The following is a 20,428-nucleotide window of genomic DNA, read 5'->3' on the forward strand; positions in this document are numbered from 1 at the left end:
TGTAATTCCCACTGGAAAAAAGGCATATTTAAATTTTTCCATTTAAAAAAATTGCATATTTGAATTTTTCCATTCAAAAAATTGCAAATTTTCATTTTTTTCCCCTGAAAAAATTGCATATTTTGTGTTTTACCCATTGAATTTTTTTTGAATATTTTGTGTTTTACTATTGAAAAAAAATTGGCATATTTAGTATTTTTCCTCCCTGAAAAAATGGTATATTTTGTATTTTTTCCACCGAAAAAAATTTACATTTTTAAATTTTCTCCATTGAAAATTTTTTTATATTTTATGTTTTACCCATTGAAATAAATTTGGAATATTTTATGTTTTCACACTGAAAAAATTGCATATAATGTAATTCCCATTGAAAAAAATCAACATGACAAAAGGGCTTTTAAAAAAGGGCATACAAATATTGAAATTAAACAAAAACACTTCATAATTAGTTCTGTTTGAAAGCTTTGATGCAGTGAAAAAAAAAAGTTATTTTAATTTTATTACAATTTTATGGGCGGGAGGGTTTTCGGAGCCAAGGGCAAAAAGTGTTACTTCGATATGAATGTTTGTTGTGCAACATTCAAGCCACCGTTTTCAATACGGCCCCCGTTTCCTGTTGATGATTTCCACGGATGTAGGATGCATGCATTCATGAAAATAATAATAAAATGGTATCACTTTTTTGTGGCTGAAGACGGGGCAAGGTCCTTCTGGATGGCCCTGAAGAGCTGGATGACGGAGCGGGCCCACGCCTCCCTGCGCTCCGGCTCCGAGGCCTCCGCCACGGTGCGGGCGGCGTACACCAGGGTGAGCACGGTTCTTTCAAAGTCCTGCCGGCTCAGAGGACGGCGGCGTTCGTCCAACTCGGCCGTGAGACGTTTGATTTCAGAAAGCCTCTTGGGCAGGACATCCTCGCATATGACCGCTAGCGACCTGACCCTCCTGAGGGAGGCCAGCTCCGGATCTTGGATGAGGAGGGTGTCTTCCTCACCTCGGATCTCCATTCCGGTCAGCAAGATCTGCAAAAAAAAGGCATTGATAAGTCAGCTGTGACTGATAAAGTGTCCTTGCAATGAACACGTGATTGTCATATGATGTTAATAAACGTCCCCGCCATCATTGCTGGGAAGGAATGCGGCTGAACACAATCCTGATCAGCCTGTTGGTCATTAGCAGCTAGCGTGCTGGCGTAAAAACAACAGCCAGTCACCTCAAAGAGCAGCTTGGCGTCCTCCACAGAGTGCTGGAAGGACGGGTCCACCAGCCGGGGTGTCCCTCGCTTTGTCCTCAGCGCTGACGGATACAGAGCTGGAACCAGAAGGGGACATTTCAGGAAGTCAGGGAACAACCGGACTCAGAAAAACAGCAAATGGGAAACTTTTTCATAGGCATTCCCTTTATCTTCCACTAAAATCTTTTAACAATCAAATCAAATGAAATGATTCAAACAAAAAATAAATAATAATAATAATAATAATAATAATAATTATAATAATAGGTGAAGCTATTTTTTTTAATGACGTTTAAAATAGCAGGTGGCACTATATATACAGTAACTAACCGTAAGGCCATTTTAGCCAATCACAATCAGGAAGAGCAATTTACACAAAACGGTACAATAATAACCATCATAAAAATCATAACAGTACTCAAACTAAATAATAATAGGTCTGGCTATTTTTTTTCCAAACGACATTAGAAAAAAATCTGTGAACATGTCAGCAACAGGTGGCGCTACATCACTGTAACTGCAGCCAATCAGAGGCAGGAAGAAATTTATATTTGGGAAAAGGCAGAAAAACAAAAAACTATTAATAAAAATGAACAATTACAATAAATATATAAATACTATAACAATATATATTATATCTAAATATAAATAATGAATAAAAAACATAAGAAATGAAAATACAATAAAAATATGTCTTGCATAAATATGGATAGAACCAGATTTGGCCGCCGAAGACCAGGTCACCAGGCACCCGCCCTTGACCGCCACCCAAAACACATTGCACCGGACCCTAATGCTTGCCCCCGCAGGTGGTGGATCCAAAGGTTGAGGTGGGGGGGAGATCCCGTGTGGCTTCTTGGGGCCGGGCCCGGCCGGGCCCCACAGGTGAAGGCCCAACCACCAGGTGCCTGCGAGCCCTTCCCCCAGGCCTGGCTCCATGGTGAGGCCCCAGTATCCTACGTCCGGGCGAGGTGCGGTCCCTCCACTTGTGTTTGATCATAAGGTCTTCTGAATCACTCTTGGTCTGGCCCGCCACCTAGGACCTGTTTGCCTTGGGAGACCATCAGAGTAGATCTGCTGCTCCTTGACATGGAGAGGAGCCAGTTGAGGTGGCTTCTGGACACCTCCCTGGTGGGGTGTTCCGGGCATGCCCAGCCGGGAGAAGGCCCCCGGGGCAGACCTAGGACACGCTGGAGGGATTATGTCTCACAGCTGGCCTGGGAACGCCTTGGTGTCCTCCCGGTGGAATTGGAAGAGGTGTCTGGGGAACGGGAAGTCTGGACTTCCCTACTGAGATTGCTGCCCCCGTGACCTGGAATCGGATAAGCCAAAGAAAATGGATGGATGGATGAATGGATAATTATGTATAATAAGTATAATTCTGGCATAGCAGTAAATGACTCCTCCGTGAATCAGCACCTTATGGTGGTGGGGGGGGTTGAGTGCCTGAGTGATCCTAGGAGCTATGTTGTCCGCGGCTATATGCCCCTGGTAGGGCCTCCCAAGGCAAACAGGTCGTAGGTGACAGGCCAGACCAAGAGTGATTCAGAAGACCTTATGGACAAGAGCAAACGGAGCGCACCTTGCCCGGACGTGGGACACCGGGTCCTCACACTAGAGCCAGGCCCGAGGGTGGGGCTCTGGTGCAATGTGTGTTTTGGGTGGCGGTTTAGGCCGGGTGTCTGGGCGGCAAGGTGGTCGGTGCCGGTCGCAAGCCCCGAACCCGATGGTGGACACCAGAGGTCGGGGCTGCCGTCAAGCTGAAGGAGGAGTCCTTTGAAGCATGGATGGCTTGTGGGACTCCTGAAGCAGCTGACAAGTACCGGCAGGCCAAGCAGCACGTGGCTTCGGCGGAGGTTGAGTAAAAACTCAGGTGTGGAAGGATGGAGCACAACTTTCGGTCGGCCTTGAAGAGATTCTTGCAAACCGTCTGATGCCTCAGAAAGGGAAAGCAGTGCCCGGTCCCCACGAAGCCTGCTGACCTCAACTAAGGATATAGTCGGACGGTGGAAGGAATACTTTGAGACCCTTCTCAATCCCACTGACATACCTTCCTTAGAGGACGCAGAGTCCGAGGACACGAATGCGGAAAGTATCCGGGGTAGTCAAAGCACTTTCACAATAAAAGTTGTTTTAGGATCATGTGACTGAGCAAAAGACTTCCAGCTATTTCCTGAGTGGTGAAATCCAGAAACAAGATGTGAAAATAAAAGACGTACTGTACCTGCGTGACAGTACTGAACGTCCACCAGGATGAAGGACAAAGAAATCAATAGGACGACCTTCCACAACATCTTGGAAGCATCTCTCTTTACGCGTCCTCCATGGAGACCTCTTGTTGCTCTCTGTCACCTCCTCCTCATCTTCCTCCTCCTCGGGCCGTCTGGCTTCTCATGTGGAAACAATCAAGACGTGCGGACGGACGGCCTCCTTTGGCTCCGTGCCTCTCAGCTACTGGATGACAGCAGGCCAGACCCGACTGGGCAGCTTCAAAACAATACCGGACGTCCCACGATGCACCGAGCGTCTACAACAGGAGTGTCCTTACCTTTTCCTCCAGCCGGGGCCACAGAGTGAAACATGAAAGGATGCCAACGTTGATATTTTGCTAAGAAGTTCTACTGTAGTATATATTCCACTACATCTCAGCTTTGGCACATGCTGCAGGTGAAAAAGCACAACGTCACTCTTTCAGCTTGTCTCCATTTTTTTTTTTGCATTTTCCAAATATTTCACCTTTTAGTCAATTTTTTCCAGTATTTAAGACTTCATTCCCATAATAAACATTTTCCCCCAACCTGATTGTCCAAAAGTTACAACTTTACTTTGTTTCTCACAGTATATATGACTTCCAAAAAAAAGAAAAATCTTGACTATTTCAACTATATGATACTGAAATGACATTTTTCCTCATATTAAAAGTTTATTCTTGTAAAATGACAACTTTTTTCTCAGTAGAATACAGCCGTTTCCCCCCCCCCCATTTCTGCTGCTTTTTGAATTTTTGTTTTTTTTAAATTCCCAACTATGAGAACTTTTGTCTTTATTCTCATAAAGTGACAGCTGTTTTTTCATATTTGTCTTTTTTGTGTGAATTTTCCAACTATTTCTACTTTTTCTTGTAAATGTTCGTCTTGTACTTACTGTTTGACTTCTTTACCACCTTCGTTTGGCTTTACTTCCATAATATAACCAAACCCCCAAATTAATTTCCCCAAAATATTACTTTTTTTTTTTTAAAAAAAACAAACATACATGTTTTTCTTTAATATCTGAGCTCTATGCTTTTAAGATGACATTATTTTTCACTCATTAAGAGTTTATTGTCACAAAATTAACTTTTTTGCCGTTAAAATAGAACTTTTATCTCTTAATATTTGGACTATTTGGAAGAAAACAATGCCAGCTGCTTTTCCCATTTCCCCTGTTTTTTTATTGATTTATTTATTTTTATTTTCCAACTATTTCAACTTTCTTCTCTTAAATATGACTTTGTTCCCATCTTATTTTGGCTTTATTCCCAAAATATAACTTATTCCCCTGAGTTGACTTCCTAAAAAAATTACAACTTTATTTTGATTTGTTTCTCATTATGACTTTTTTAAAACTATGTTCTCTTGAATATTTCAACTCTGTGCTACTATATTGACATTTTTCTCATATTAAAAGCTTTTTCTTGTAAAATTACAACTTTTTTTCTCATTAGAGTACAGCTATTTTTGTTTTATTTGTGTCGTTTAATTCAACTACAGTATTTCAACTTTCTTGTAATTATGACTTTATTCCCATAATAGTTTGACTTTATTATTGACCTTTTCCCCATCCCAATTTTCCCCAAAATACAATTTTATTCTTTGTTTTTTTTCTCGAAATATTACAATAAAAAAAAATTAAATGTATTTTTTTCTTTAATATTCCAACTCTATCCTACATAATGGCATTATTTCTTCTCATAATATTACAAGTTTATTCTCGTAAAATTGCAACACTATACTCTATACACTATAGCTGTTTTTTTTCCCCATTGCTGACGTTTTTTTATTTTACAAATACAGTCAAATCTGTCTTAGCGGCCACCTTTATCGAACGGCCACCTGCCTATAGCAGCCACTGAAAAATCCCCCCCAGCAAATTTACGTTATAGACCCTGTGTATAGCAGTCACCTGTTAAACGCGGCCAGCGGCCACCCATTTTGTCTCCCTTGGTCAATATCTGACCGCATATAGCGGCCAAATTACCGACTCAAGTCGAAGCTTCATGCACGAAAAAGTTTCGTTTTCCAATCAATGAAGCCGTCGTGTGTAGACTTTAATTACTGAGTCCTAGCTCAGTCACAATCATTCACAAGATCCACACAAACTGTCAGTTGTTCCACATAAAAAAGCCGTCTTCTTTTGAGCTTGCTATTTCCTGGTCAAACATGTAACTTTAAGAGCATTTGCAACAAAACATTACCGCAAAGTAGGCTGGGAACAGGACGTGCTCCCAGCGACGCTACAATAAAAAAAACATACGCTAGCATGCACGCGGCAGCGGGAGCAAAACTGAGTTCGGTTGTACTTAATTGAAGTACTTTAGAATGTACTCACGTTATTTTTCATCCTCATCCACAAATCCATCAAAGTCCTCATCTTCTGTATTCGACACAAACAAAGCCGTCTTCTTTTCCGTTCGCTACTAGTCTGTTAACTTGTCAGTGTTATTCAGCTCCGAAGCAAAGAAGGAAACTTCTCCTGTTGCTTCTGCCAACTTTATTTATTGAACGCGGCCATCAGACAGCAGCTCAGAACACACACACATCTCTCAGCATCGTCTCTCCTTCCTGCTTGCCCACAAGGCAAAGGTTAAACAAGCCCCACTACATAGCTGTCCAGCCAATGCCTGTAAGAAATGACACCGTTTATTTCCTGGTGTGCACTGGTCAATACTGTAATGCCGCTTGTTGTGGGGAAGGAGAGACTCACGTCGCCGATGCACTTTAATGGCTTTATTAACAGCGGAGAACACTGCAGGACTTTACATCCACGCCAACATAAACACACTTCCCAACTCTCTCCAAACTCACAGCTAGCACTGAGCCTAGCTCTCCTGCTCGGGACGCCCACCGTCACTTCCCGTCACTTCCTGATGAACTAAAGCTGTAATGACACTCTGCCGTATAAAAAGTAAAATATTAAAAACAAGCGTAAGACATTACTAGCACAGCTTTGTTCTGTGGGTGGTGGATATATTCTATCAGTTATTATTAAGCCTCTAGCTTCCTTTTAGTAAGTAAAAACCTTGGCTATGATTGCACTACATTGTCATGTAGACCTACAAAGTACACTTGGAAGAACAAGAGGTGAATAAATGTATTGCAACTGATGTGAAACTGATGAGGGGTAGGATTAAATAAGCTTTGCTTCTTCCTACTCCTTTTTGGACATGCAAAATTGTGAATTGTACTATGTGATGTGCTACTGTTTGACTCATATGCATGTTCAGGATGAATTAAAACCATGAACCATGATAATAACAAGCCTAGTAGTGCTGTACAACTTTTATCCGCAGTCCGCAGTGCCCTCTACTGGTCAACATTATTATTATTTTTTTCCTTTTTTCTCCTCTACTGGTCCACATTCAAACTGGATGCCAACCTGTCTATAGCGGCCACCTGTCTATAGCGGCCACGTTTGCAGACTCCCTTTAGTGGCCGCTATAGACAAGTTTGACTGTATTTCAACTTTTTTCTTTTAAAGTTTTTTCTTGTGATTTTGACTTTTTCCCATAATATTATGGCTTATCACATTCACTCATCATTCATTTCATAAAATTGCAGCCACTTTTTCCACTTCTGTAGTTTTTTTCCAGCTATTTCAACTTTCTTCTTATACATTTTCTTCTCATAATTATAACTTTATCCCCATAATATAACTTTTTTCACCGCCCTAATGTTCCAAAAATGGCAACTTTTTTTTTTTATCTTTTTTTCTTGAATATTGCAACTCTATGCTACTATTGTGACATTATTTTTACTCATAATATTTAGTTTATTCTTGTAAAATTAGAACTTTTATTCTGGCAAGTTTACAGCTGTCCAACAATTTCTTTTTGTAACTTTTTGTCTCGTAATTCCGACTTTATTCCCATAATATTAAAACTTTTTCCCAACCAAATTTTCCAAACATGATAACTTTATTTTCTCGTTTCTCATAATACCACTTGAAAAAAAATTCTTTAATATTGTAACTCTATGCTACTAAAATGACATTTTTCTCTGAATATTTGGAGTTAATTCTAGTAAAACATTTTTCTCTTAATATTTGGACTTTGTTCTCATAAAATTACAGTGTTTTCGCCACTTCTGCTGCTGTTGCTATTTTTATTTTTCCAATTATTTCAATTTTCTTTTTGTAAATGTTGTCCTGGTAATTATGACTTTATTTCCGTAACATTAGAACTTTTTCCCCCCAACCCAACCAAATTTTCTAAAAATGAAAAGTTAATTTTCTCTTGTTCTCTCATAATATTACGACTTAAAAAAAAAGCCCGCTACTGTAACTGAAAGGCTATTGTAGCCAATCAGAGACAGGCAGAAAAAACCCCAATTCAAAATAAATACAACTGAAAAAAGGTCTGGCATAAAAACTACAATTATCAACATGCAAAATAAAGTGAATAATAAAAGAAAGTTTAAAAAAATTCTAAATAAAAATCCATAAAATAAAAATAATGGAAAATAAGCCATAAGGTATAAAAAATAAAGCATAACACAGAAAATAAATGGAACAATTAAAAAAACCCCAAAAAAACACAGACACCTTTTTGCAAATTTTCCAGTTGTGACCTAAAACATACACTACCGCTCAAAAGTTTTAGAACACTTCAATTTCTGTGGAGAAAAAATGTTGACTATAGGGTATAGTGCCACAGTGTGTTTGTATGCAGACAGAGGAGGTAGTAAGTCCTCCTGCAGGAATGAGTTGCACAAACTGCCAAGGTTTGATCAACCTCCATTCCTGCACAACAGCTTTAAATTGTTGACCCGTTTTGTGCTCCCTGAAACAGTATCATTCTGAAATACACATTATTTTTCACTTTTGGGTAAGCTTAGCATTTCATTTTTAACCTGTGGCACTTCACCACTTACCTTTGTACCATTTCAAACTATTCATTGGACTTGAACCGCTGGAATTTCAATCAGTAAGTGGAAAAGTCAAACCTTTGACCAGTAGTGTATATCACTAGTATTTTTAAATGTATTGATATTGATTTCTGGTTCTCAACGTGTAACTTCACATCCTGGAACAACACGCCACTCCATTTGTCATCTCAGCCGCTCAGAGAGAATCTTCCATGGTCTGGTCTTGTAGCGAGCGTACGAGGAGGAACCCGACAATACGCCAACTTAAAAGGCAGATATTATTCCAGCGGATGTTCTTGTGGGAAATTAAAAAAGAGGCGCTGGTAAACAAGAAGCCAGAGAAATCTTTAATGTTCCGCCTGACGTTTAACCCCGACAGATAAGGGCTCACCGCTGCTCATTGGCGCCTTCGCTCTGGGAATGAAGCAGCAGCACGGATACGGAGAAGGAAAGCGAGCGGCGCATCGCTGGCTCAGGTCACGTAGCGTAATCAAAAACATCAACGCTGCTCTCATTTCATCAACCTGCACAGCGGACACTTGGGAAGCTTCTTCTATTTGATGTGGAAGAACGTCTCGCATCCTGAATGGTAAGGAGAAGGTCGGACGCAAGTATTGGGACACACACAGGAAGTTGATAAAACGCCCTCCATTCTTCTGGGAAGGCTTCCGTGTGTACGTGTTTGTGTGTGGACGGGTAAAACCGAGCTTTTTGGGTTGGGTCTAAAGAAATGAGCGACACTGGATTTTTTTGAAATGTTTTTAAACCTTATTTAACAAAACAGGACGTGAATGCGTGCGATTGGGGGGAAAAAAATCATGTTTTTTTCTGTTTGTGAAGCAAACAAGCAAACAGCCAGTGCTAAATAAAAAAATATAAAATAGCGCAAAATCCATCTGTGGAGGTCCAAACGTACTCGTGGCGGGTCATCACAAATAAATGCCTGAATGGGAAACGCTACAGCTACAGCGTGTCTCTGGGAATGTTTGTCTCATTTGCCAGGTCAGAGGTCACTGACGTTCCTCCACACCACACTCATCCAGGCACACATTAAAATGGAGCTTGAGCTTTGCGCACCGGGAAGAGAACACTTTTAGCACAGCGTTAGGAGCATACAATTGTCCAAAATGTCTTGCCAAGATGAAAAGTTCATATTCAGGGACTAAACGGAACTCCAGTCCAACCTCTGATTGATTGATGAACATTCTATAAGCACAGGAGGGAAAAAAAATGAAAATGAAAAAAGAAAATGATAATAAAATAAATCATAACGAAGAGTATAAAGTGAACAATAAAAGGCAAAAAAAACCCAAAATGAAAATAAAAAATATAAAATAAAACAATGGAAAATCAACAGAGAAAAGGAGTTACAAAAAAATACAAAATTGTAATAAAAATTAAATATAAATAAAATAAAATTAAACTAATGAAAAATAAGTAATAAAATGTAAATCATAACAGAAAATAAAGTGGAAAAAGAGACTAGTCCCAACTTAGCGGTACTGGTGGCTGCTGTGCTGCTATGGTCATTGCTCAGTATCAATAAACACATAAACGCATGTCCACGCAACAAGAAGAATGACACCCTTGTTATTATTATTATTATTATTATTATAAGTATTTCCCAGATTACCCGAGAGGGAAAGAAGGGAAAACACCAACAGTAGTTGGAGATAAGCGTATGAGAGTGAGGGCTAGTGGAATAAGTGACCACAAGGGGGTAGTGTTGAGTCACTGATGTCCTCCTGATAACCGTCCAAGAGCCTGCAGACATGTGCTACACCTGATGAGATGCCGCATGGATGCAAAGCTCATCAATCGAGCTCCATTCAAAGGTACAGCATGAATGCGGACACCCCATCATGCAGGATGAAAAGAAGGTGTGGAGCACCTGGTTTCATTCTTTGGATGCTGTAATACGCTAGAATGTCTGAAAAGATGCTTTCAAAGTACACATTGGAGCTGACCTGGCCGTTACATCAGAACCAGAATGTTTCCTCCACATATCCCAGTTCTCTGCGCACTTGATTGTCGGTGGCTGTTAAACAATGAAAGGAGGATGAGTGCACTGCAAGCAGCTGACATTTAACGAGACTCCGACAGGCTTCCTGCAGCGACTTCCTGCTGGATCGGTCCTCTCAGCTCGATCCAGACGTCTGCCTTGTTAAAAGCTCACACTTCCTCCATCCTCCAATCCTCTCAAAGCCGCGCGGTGTCTCGTTAGATCGCATCTGTCACCGCCTCCCAATCGGCTCGTCATGCCTGGATTGTAATTAAAACGCTTTCCAGTCCTACAAAAGGAATGTCTGCACAACATATGTCGTCATCAGCCATGCAAACGCTACAATTCCCGTCTACTCCTCGTCAGATCACGCCGTCTCGCCCTGCTTACTTTCAAGCCGCTTTTACATCTTCTCAAGCAGTCGCGGATCATTCCGGGTTCTGCTTTCTAAAAGCTTTGGCCTGGCTGTTCTGAGCAAAGAAAGTGTGGACTGCTTCTCGTTTTTGCAAACCCTGAGCCATCTGCAGAAAACTACAAATTGTTGATGTTTTAAAGGGAAGGCAACACTTAATGAGGTGGAGACATCGCACTTGTAGCTAATTATTACAGAATGTGCTGGAGGAGAAGTAAACAATAACATGATTAAGATAAAACTAGCACAGCTTCCCGCTTGTGACAAGATGTTACTTTCTGCTCAGTCGCCACCTCCTCCTCCTCCCCCTCCCTCGGTCACATCTCGCCATTACGAGGCCCAATCAGACTTGCGAGCCAGCACGGTCGCTCGCTCGTTTCACTGTGCCGCGCATGACGACATAATTAGCAAAGTCGAGGTCAATTAAAAACCAACAGCAAGGATGAGAACCCAAAAAGTTCTGGAGGAATATTCCTGACAGGATCCTGGGGGTGGGGGGTAAAGTAGCGCCCACCCTGCATGATGCTAAAATGACGTCAAACGGAGTGGCTTTCATTAGCGGCTACAGGTGACGAGGCCTTGACAGCACACTGACTCGAGGAAGCCCGTATGATTCTCACGCTCAAAGTTAGTGAGTCAAAGTGGGCGGAAGGAGGAAGTGACATGATGGTTTGCGCCCTTACACCAACATGCACTGACAAGAACAGCTCCTATACACTACAGGACACAGGTGGGAGAAGGTTAGGGCAAGGACGACACAGAAGGCAAAAACAGGGAATAATAGGTTGGACTTATTATCCAAGACACAGGCGGGACAGTACCTGGGCATAGATGGGGGCGAGTTTGATAAAGGCATGAGACACAGGTGACCAGGAAAAGAAGAAACTGTTTGGCAGGAGATAAACTGGGCACAGCAGAAGTGATGAACATTCATTCATGTTCATAAACCAGTGTGGGGAGCACTGGAGCGAAGGAGGACCATGTGTCCTGCCTGGACACACAACGACGACGACTGGGTGGAGGGAGCAAAGATCAAAGGGCCAACCTTACAGTTTTTGGACAACCTACTCTGAGCCACTGCCGTCCAAGATCAACAAAGAGCAAAACAATTCTTAGGTAGGACCATTGAAGAAATGGACAGGATTTGGGTTAGGCCTCAGGCAGGGACTGAGATCACTGGCTAGTGACAAGAAACAGGGACCGGAAAGGATTAACACAAATAGGGGGGGGCGCCTGCGGAAAGGACTGAGATCACTGGCTGATAACAAAACCAGGATGAGGAAGGACTAATATAGGAAGAATACAGGTGGGAGAACACATTGGACAAAGACAGTCACGGTCGCAGACTGAAAACCAATGAAGGTGAAGACACAGGTGAGAGAATGCTGGACCAATGCCTCAGTTTATGTCAAAGCTAACAGCTTGGCAAAGACTAAAAGGTGCGCGGCAAGACAATATGTAGCTGAACATTTGAAGACATTAATAGGATTGGGTTTAGGCCTTGGGCAGGGACTGAGATCATTGGCAAGCAACAAAACCAGGCGAGGAAGGATGAATATAGACAGGGATACAGGTGGGAGAAGACCTTGGACAGAGACAGAGCAATGGTAGTAGACTGAAAACCAATGACGGTATAGACACAGGTTGGAGAACGCCTCAGGTTGTGTCAAAGCTAACAGGCTGAAAACCACTAAAAGGGGCGGAGAAAGACAATACGTAGGTCAACTTTTGAAGAAATGGACGGGAGTGGGTTTAGGCCTTGGGCAGGGACTGAGATCATTGGCTAGTGACAAGAAACCGGGATTAGTAATGATACGGCTGAGACACAAATGTGGCAGGGACTGAGATCACTGGCTGGGGACAGAACCAGAGCGAGGAAGGACAAATGCAGAAAGGGATGCAGGTGGGAGAACACCTTGGCAGGGACAGAGCCACATTCGTAGACTGAAAACCAATGGTGGTAAAGACACAGCTGGGAGAATGCTGGACAGGGACGGAGCTAAATGACTGGAGACAAAGAATGGGTGGCACATGGGTTATATGATGAAGCATGAGGTGTATCTGTAACATGCCTGTTTCAGCCTGGCACGCGCCGGGGCTCGAACAAAGGACCTTGGGGGTCAAGAGCGCTGACCGCTGGACCAAAAGCCCGACCTGTCAACCCTGCGCTCAGCGCAGCTCTTAAGGCCAAGGGTTTACCAAGATACACTTGCGCAGCACAATGACTGGCATCCGTTACATATCAAATCTTCCTCCTTCCCAGGGCAAATGATGGTGGTGTAGTGACGCTTAAGAAGACTCCACTGACACAGGCTTGTTGAACTGTATTACATCCAGCGAGCATCAGAAAAGGTTGGCCGCCCTGTGAGAAGTCAAATGGTAGCACTTCTGATGAGTCTCAGCCCAAAAGTCATTTTTATAGTCGAGCCTATGGTCCACGCTATTCTGGTCAAACATTGAGGTATCACATTCTTCATAGGTCCTGGGAACCAATGGGCTTCAGGTGATTAAAACCCAGAGTCAGAAGACATTACCTTGGGAGTAAACTTGGGAAAAGATGACACAAAGAGAGACAGGTGGTAAAAAGGCAGTTCCTTGTCATGGTTAGATTACTGGAAAAAGACCAACTCCCTGTCTTGAATAACCTGCATAGCCTGAATAATGGCCCTGGGTGCATCTGTTTCTATGGCAACGAGGCATCCCTTCCCGGCATAAATCAAACACATAATTTTCACTTTTAATGAAGAAAAAGGAGCCGCTTGTGGCCTGACCGCGCTGCTTGTTAGACAAGCAGAAAAAACGAGCGGGCGCATCATAGGACGGCCCGAATGAGCTCTCCATCATCAGGAATCAATACCTGCCAACGCGCCCAGTAGTCCAAACTTACCTGACTACTGGGTCGGCGTGCTAGCCACGAGTGTTTACAGGTGGAGATAACAATTGCGGCTCGGTCCTTGTTTTGCCGCGTATGAAAACAAACAGATGACAATATTTCAGCCCGGCAGGCTCATGTGTTGTGACAGCCGACATAATAGCATTTTCATTAGCCGCTGCATTTGTCTGCTGGCACTTGTGTGAGAGGGGGGGACAGAATATTTGTTTCATTACAAGAAAGCACACCAAAGCACTTTGCAAAGCCCAGGAAATGAGAGGCAAAGCAGTGAGGCACGACGGAAATAAATAAACAACTTTGCTACGGTGCATCATTTCCACAAGTTTGGGGGATGAATCTTAACTCCAAGGAGCAGCCCACACCTTTCCAGTGAGATATACAATATTTACTTTAAGAAAAAAAAAAGTACATGATAAAAATACATCACAGTGCAGGCTGCACACCTCAGGAGTTCGAATTGCAAAGTTGAATTGCTTTGTTGAAGCTAATATGTAGAGGCGCCGAGGTGAAAGGTCGCTAAAGACGTTTAAGCCGGGATTTAATTGAATGTGATGAAATGTCAAATGAGAGCAGACGCACAGAATATGAACCAGTGATGCCAGCAGCAGGGACAATTAATAGGGTGACCATATTTTCATTACCCAAAACCAGGACACTCCACCTAGCAATGAGACACTGTAATGATACTTACATACATATAAAGTATGTGTCCTCTGTGTGGGTAGAAAATGATCATATTACAAAATACTATCTACTGTAATCCTCTCATTTATTGGTTAATTGGTTCCACACCCAGCCGTGATCAGTGAATGTCCAGGAAACAGGATCCCTTATTTATAAATGGAATATTTTGGTAGTTAGAGCATAGAAAACCTGTTTACCACCTTCTAAATACACTAACATCATTAGAGCCCTCTCGACATGAAATAACACCCCTATAGTCACCTTTACACTCCTATTACCCAATACAATAGACATAATAAGACATTGAGAGAGTTCCTTGTTGTTGTGGTTTTTCCTAACTTCATGTTCTGTACAGTAATTCCTGCGGTGGCTCATCAATGTAACACCTAGTGAGCGGTGAAGAATACTACATATCATCACATTGTCTTTGAATATCTCTTTTGAATGTCTTAGATTTGTATTTCACTTCATTTTTATGGTTGAAAATGCTTCATTTAGGCAAAAAAAAAAATTAATTTGCTTAAATGTGCATATTTTGTGATTAACAATGGTCTGTATTAAACCACAAAACAGCATGACTTATTGACAAACTGTGCTAGAGTGAGGCCGTGATTGGAAGAAGGAAGTGGCGAGGGGTTAGGTTACTTCCTTCATGCAAGTTGTAGCTCTCTACATGCTAAGCAATTCTGAAGCCTTGTTATTGTTTTGTAACGTGAATGCTGAGATACGTAAATGGCTCACTTTGCTTACATGAAAAACAATCTCTTCTCTTTCGTAAACATTCATTAGCGTGCAAGGTTGCGATAAAAGCCAGACGAGGCAAGGCAAGGCGAGCACGGCAGTGATAATCATTAGGTGTACAGTAACAGGCCTCCGCAAAGGTTAATAGAGTGCACATGATCTTTTCTTCCCGATAGACTCAAACCGAATTAGCCTGCTTGGAGGAGCGGCAGCGGAGCGACTCCGAGGAACAAACAACAGAAAAAGGCGGCAAGCATAGCAGAGCGATGAAAAGAACTTCCTTATTTTGGTTCCGACAAGTCAAATCTATTGCCACGTGAACAAAGAAGCTAATTCCCTCGAGGGGAAACAAGCGGGTCAATCCAAAGTAGTGCCCTCGTTCTGATGGCTCACAGGGGAGTCTTAGAACCCCAACTTCAGTGGTCTACCCCCGAGGCTTTCAAACTGTGAAGCAGGCGCAGACCTTGAGAAAAATGAACATCTGCCAATGTTATGTTTAAAGTTACATGAATAGATTATTGGTTGCTACGGTGAGAGTGTAAATGCCTGGAGTGAGCAGAAAATCAGTTTGTCAGGGCGCAGATGGCTCTACCCAATACACGAATAGGCCCAGATCTGAGAGACCTATTGGTCACCCCACAAGGAGACACTGGTGGTGGCAGTGGATCATCTACCATGACTTGACTTTAGGGACCAGGGTCAAAACCAGCTATGGACCAAAAATCTGAAGACTTGTTATAGAGGTTGGGAACATCATGTTCATTTTTCCATAACAAAACCAAAAAGTGACTCAGAACCCTAATGGAAAAATCCAGAGATCAATTAGTCAACCATCTAGGACAGGGATGTCAAAGTCGTGCCACGGAGGGCCGAGACACAGCAGGTTTTCTTTCCAGCTGGTGATTTTAATGCTCAACACCTCCTTCAATTTGAGGGAAGGAGCTCATCAATTAAATCACCTGCAGGAGAGTAAACCTGCAGCGTCTCGGACCTCCATGGCACGGGTTTGACACGTCGTCTAGGAGAATACATGTGGTAGGGGCTCATTCTACCAAGATTTGGCTTGAAGTACTGGATGGTAGACCCATTGTGGACCAAAGACCATAACGGTTTGGGGCTGGTTGCTGATTGCAGACGTTATGAGAACTGTCTTTGAGGAAGGATTCCATCACGTACAACACGTGATAGGAAGGCACTCCAGCGGATGATCAAGACCTCACAGAACATTGTTGGGGCAGCCCTCCCCTCACTGCAAGACATTTATAAAACTAGAGTCCTACGAAGAACACACAACCTCATCAAGGACAGCACACATCCACAACACTCATTATTCACACTCCTACCGTCAGGCAGACGCTACAGGAGTTTGAAGTCCAGGACCACAAGGCTGGCAAACAGCTTTTACCCACAGGCCATCAGGCTTCTCAACGAAGCACTCACACACGCCGCACGCAACACAAGCACACACTCATAGCACTTTATTTATTTATTTGTGTTATTTATTTGTATTAATGTCTCTTCTGTTTTTGTTGCTTAATTTATTGGTATATGTTTATGTTTCTTATGGGCCGCACGGTGGTCTAGTGGTTAGCACGTTGGCCAACACAGTAACAGCCTGGAGATCGGGAAGACCTGGGTTCGATTCTCCCCTGGGCATTTCTGTGTGGAGTTTGTATGTTCTCCCCGTGTGCGCGTGGGTTTTCTCCGGGTACTCCGGCTTCCTCCCACATTCCAAAAAAAAAACATGCAGGTGAGGTTAATTGGCGACTCTAAATTGTCCATAGGTATGAATGTGAGTGTGTGAGTGTGAATGGTTGTCTATATGTGCCCTCTATATGTGCCCTGCGATTGGCTGGCGACCAGTCCAGGGTGTACCCCGCCTGTCGCCCGAAGTCAGCTGGGATAGGCTCCAGCATGCCCCCGCGACCCTAATGAGGAAGAAGCGGTATAGAAAATGGATGGATGTTCTTATTCTTTCTTGTGTTTTCTTTCTTTTCTTGGGAGAATGAACAGAATAAGATTTTCATTGCATGGTATAACTGCTGTTTTACCATGCACATGATAATAAAACTCTCTTAAATCTTGAATCTTAGGGGTGCAACTACAAAATATATCAATATCTCAAAGTCCGTGTGTAACAGATGCCAGCCACTGCAGCTGCGCAAGTGTACGTTGGTAAACCGCACTCCCTCTACCTTAAGAGGGAACGCTCGTCGACAATCCGGGCTTTTGGCCAAGCGCTCAGCACGCTCCTCTCCTATTCCGAAGGCCCTGTGTGTGAAGCAGGCGGGTTAGCAGTAAAGCAGTGCATAGTCCCTATTGGGGGGGTTGTTGTCTAGAAATGAAAGAAAATGGACGGCTCAATTCAGGGATGTTCCTTTGCTTTGTCTTTCCTGAACTAAGCCCACCCAGATCTGATCACGTCTTCTCCGTAATATTCTTTTGGGTACTTTGAACAAAGTTTATCCAATCTATGAGCTGCTATAGCATCACCGGGATCATTGGAGTATATATCTCAAAGTCCATGGTCCATTCTAGGGACAGTGGATTGTCCCAACAGGGCAATTGTTGTCTGGAGACAAAAGGCTCCTGGATAATCGTAAGAAAATGGACGGATCGATTCAGGGTAGTTCCTTTGCTTTGTCATTCCTGAACAAAGCCCTCCCAGATCTGTTCAAGTCTTCCCATTGGTGTTCTTTCTGGATCATTCCCAAAGGATTTAAAGATGTCACCGTCCTTCTCGCAAATCCGGTGTCAACCTTTCTCCAGCTAAGCCCCACCAAATCCACCTGGAAAGGTGCTCATAACTCAGCTGTGCGAGATTATTTGCTCCAAATGCCAGAGGTCAGGGTCACAGTAAACAGGAGTTTGGACGTCTGGGAGCGGCAAAGTAAAGGTGTGGCGGTCAGCCTATGCGTTTGTTCAACACTGGAGTGTTGACTTTAAAAGAGCATCACAGTTCTTTGAGATTTAGCTTTTAAAGGGCTTAGCGGGTTGGGTTTGTTGGTCCAAAACTCTGCAGAAAGATGAAGCATGATCCCAGGAAGAAGCCATCAGTACTAGTTACCGCCAGCTGACTTGTCCCACCATGATACGCTTTATTAGCACAATAACGCTGATAAACAACGCCCTGCAGACTGGTTTACAACCGGATCAATGCTGAGACATACAACCTGTCCGGTTGGAGGCTTCATCACGGCGCCTGATTGGCTGCATCAAGTAGAATAAAACAAGTGCGGACATGTTTTTATGAAGTCTTGGGATGATGCCTCGCTATTATGTTTGCTATGGCCCTGCAGCCTCGGTGTTTCCACATCACTCGAACATGCTCATAAATCCACCTCTTAGTAAAAAGCTTCACCGCTAATCGATGAACACCGCCCTGGGGTGATCACACAAACGTTCCACGATAGGGACAGGAAGGAGGGCGGGCGCACCTCAGCCTGGGGGCGGACTTTCAAATACATTGTCATCACAGAGATAATAAATCCACTTTTATTTGTAATTAAAACATCCCTAATAGCAATATGATTCCATCGATACCACCCGCCCCCTTCTAGTGGGATTTATGTCGTACTGCTGCGCTGGAACTGGGGATGATCCCCCCGCCTCCCTCACACAGAGCTTTTGTGCAACACTTCTACACTGCAGTGCTTTCCTGACTTATCTGGAGTCGATCTGATTGTTTCTATCGTGGAAGGTGGCGGCTGTCAGTTAATTACCAGGCACTATGGATGCACGTTATCTCTTTTTTCCAGGAGAACCAGAGTATAGAGCGGGAGGAGCCACCAGCAAAGTGCACTGTATTTGGGCACACGCTCTGAGCGGCCGGTGTGACGCCACGGAGGTCTCTGGCAAACCTTTTGCACTTTTCAAACGCCGCAGCACAACAATCCCCAGGGGTCGTAACGATGTGGTGTTTCAGGGGGTGATAAGATTTTTTTGTGTGCTCGATGGGATTGTTTTCCCCCTCATCGCGGCACATTTGCTACAACTAGCACACGGAATGAATGTCTGCTTACAAGTGAGCTCAGGGGAAGTTACGACAGGCCGTTAACGTCACAGACAGGGGAAAAAAGGAGCATTTCATTTACTCATCCGCACAGTAATAATAATTGATTATATTTTACAGTACTTTTCAAGGCACCCGAAGTGAAGTGAACCCATTATTCATCCACTCCCCAGTCACACACTGGTGGTGATGGTTATCTACATCTGCAGCCACAGCTGCCCTGGCCACCACCAAACATTCATTCGCATTCACTGGAGGCAAAGTGGGTGGAGGGAGCAAGGATCGAACCACCAACCTTACGGTTTCTGGACGACCTGCTCTACCTCCAGAGCCACTGCTGCCACCTGTACAGGTTAATTATCGGTTATCGGAGCTTTTTTTTTAATGATATGACATCATACCGATAAATCCGATAATTCCCTCATATCGGACCGATAATTATCGTCCACCCCTCATTAATAATAATGCATTAATCACTAACAAATTAAGGGAAATGACATCGATATGCACTATTTTTTTGTGTCAACAGAAGTGAAATAAAATCCCAGTTTGTAATTAATACTAATGATGTACTAATAAAATGTAGGGATGCTCTAATTGATCAGCCACCGATTAGTATCCGACAATTTCCGGAAAATACACGCTTTGCCGAGCTGTCCGCAGCTAACTAGCTAGCTCGCTAGCTAGAATTATCCGCCTCACTTCTCATCTACAGACTCCAAAGTGACTTTTGACCACAGTGACATTTTGTTTTTTAAACAAACAAGCAAAGCAGTTAGTTTGGAGCTTGTTTTTGTCCCACGGCGAAGTGGATATTACCTTTATGGGGTACGTCCAAGTGTCACTGAACAACTTTATCTTCAAAACACTTTGTGTGTGGTTGTTTAATGAACAAAAGTGTATTTTTTAATAATGACCTATTTACCAGGGGCCCTTGGGATTATCTAACGGCGCCCCTGATCAATACCACTCATCATAAACACACTGAAAAATGTACAGCTAATCCATGTGATCGGTATGGGACGATCTCACTCATGGATAATCGGTATCGGAATCGGCAGCATGAAATCCTGATGGGAGCATCCCCAATAAATTGTACTAAGAAATTGAGGAAAATGTCCTAAAAATGTCCCGTTTTGCCAATGGGAAAAGAACGGACACAAAATTCCTGCTTTGTCATTAATAATATGCATGATTTATTGGTAAATGAAGAAAAATATCATTAAAATGCTCCTGTTTTTTTAGTGATAACAGACGTGAAAAAAATCCTGCATCCATACTTGTTCTGGATTGATTTTGTAATTAATAAGAATGCATAACTTTCTAGTA

The 20,428-nt window shown here is 42.9% G+C and overlaps 2 protein-coding genes across 2 annotated transcripts in view; both read right to left on the reverse strand.

The window, feature by feature from the left end:
* Positions 1–674: 674 nt before the first annotated feature.
* Positions 675–3,525, reverse strand: LOC129195074 (protein FAM180A). The gene is made up of 3 exons (XM_054800792.1): positions 3,456–3,525; positions 1,211–1,308; positions 675–1,019 (listed from the first exon to the last, which is right to left on the reverse strand). Exons 1-3 carry the CDS (start codon positions 3,523–3,525, stop codon positions 675–677), a joined length of 513 nt encoding a protein of 170 aa, XP_054656767.1.
* The window catches only part of mtpn (myotrophin), a 31,275-nt gene continuing 13,119 nt past the window's right edge, over positions 2,273–20,428 (reverse strand). Inside the window, exon 4 of the mRNA XM_054752803.1 lies at positions 2,273–3,892. Within this exon, the coding sequence (XP_054608778.1) occupies positions 3,776–3,892 (117 nt within the window). The 3' untranslated portion in view covers positions 2,273–3,775. The remainder of the gene's footprint in view (positions 3,893–20,428) is intronic.

Source organism: Dunckerocampus dactyliophorus, chromosome 15, assembly GCF_027744805.1.
Source record: "Dunckerocampus dactyliophorus isolate RoL2022-P2 chromosome 15, RoL_Ddac_1.1, whole genome shotgun sequence".
NCBI classification, from domain to species: Eukaryota; Metazoa; Chordata; class Actinopteri; order Syngnathiformes; family Syngnathidae; genus Dunckerocampus; species Dunckerocampus dactyliophorus.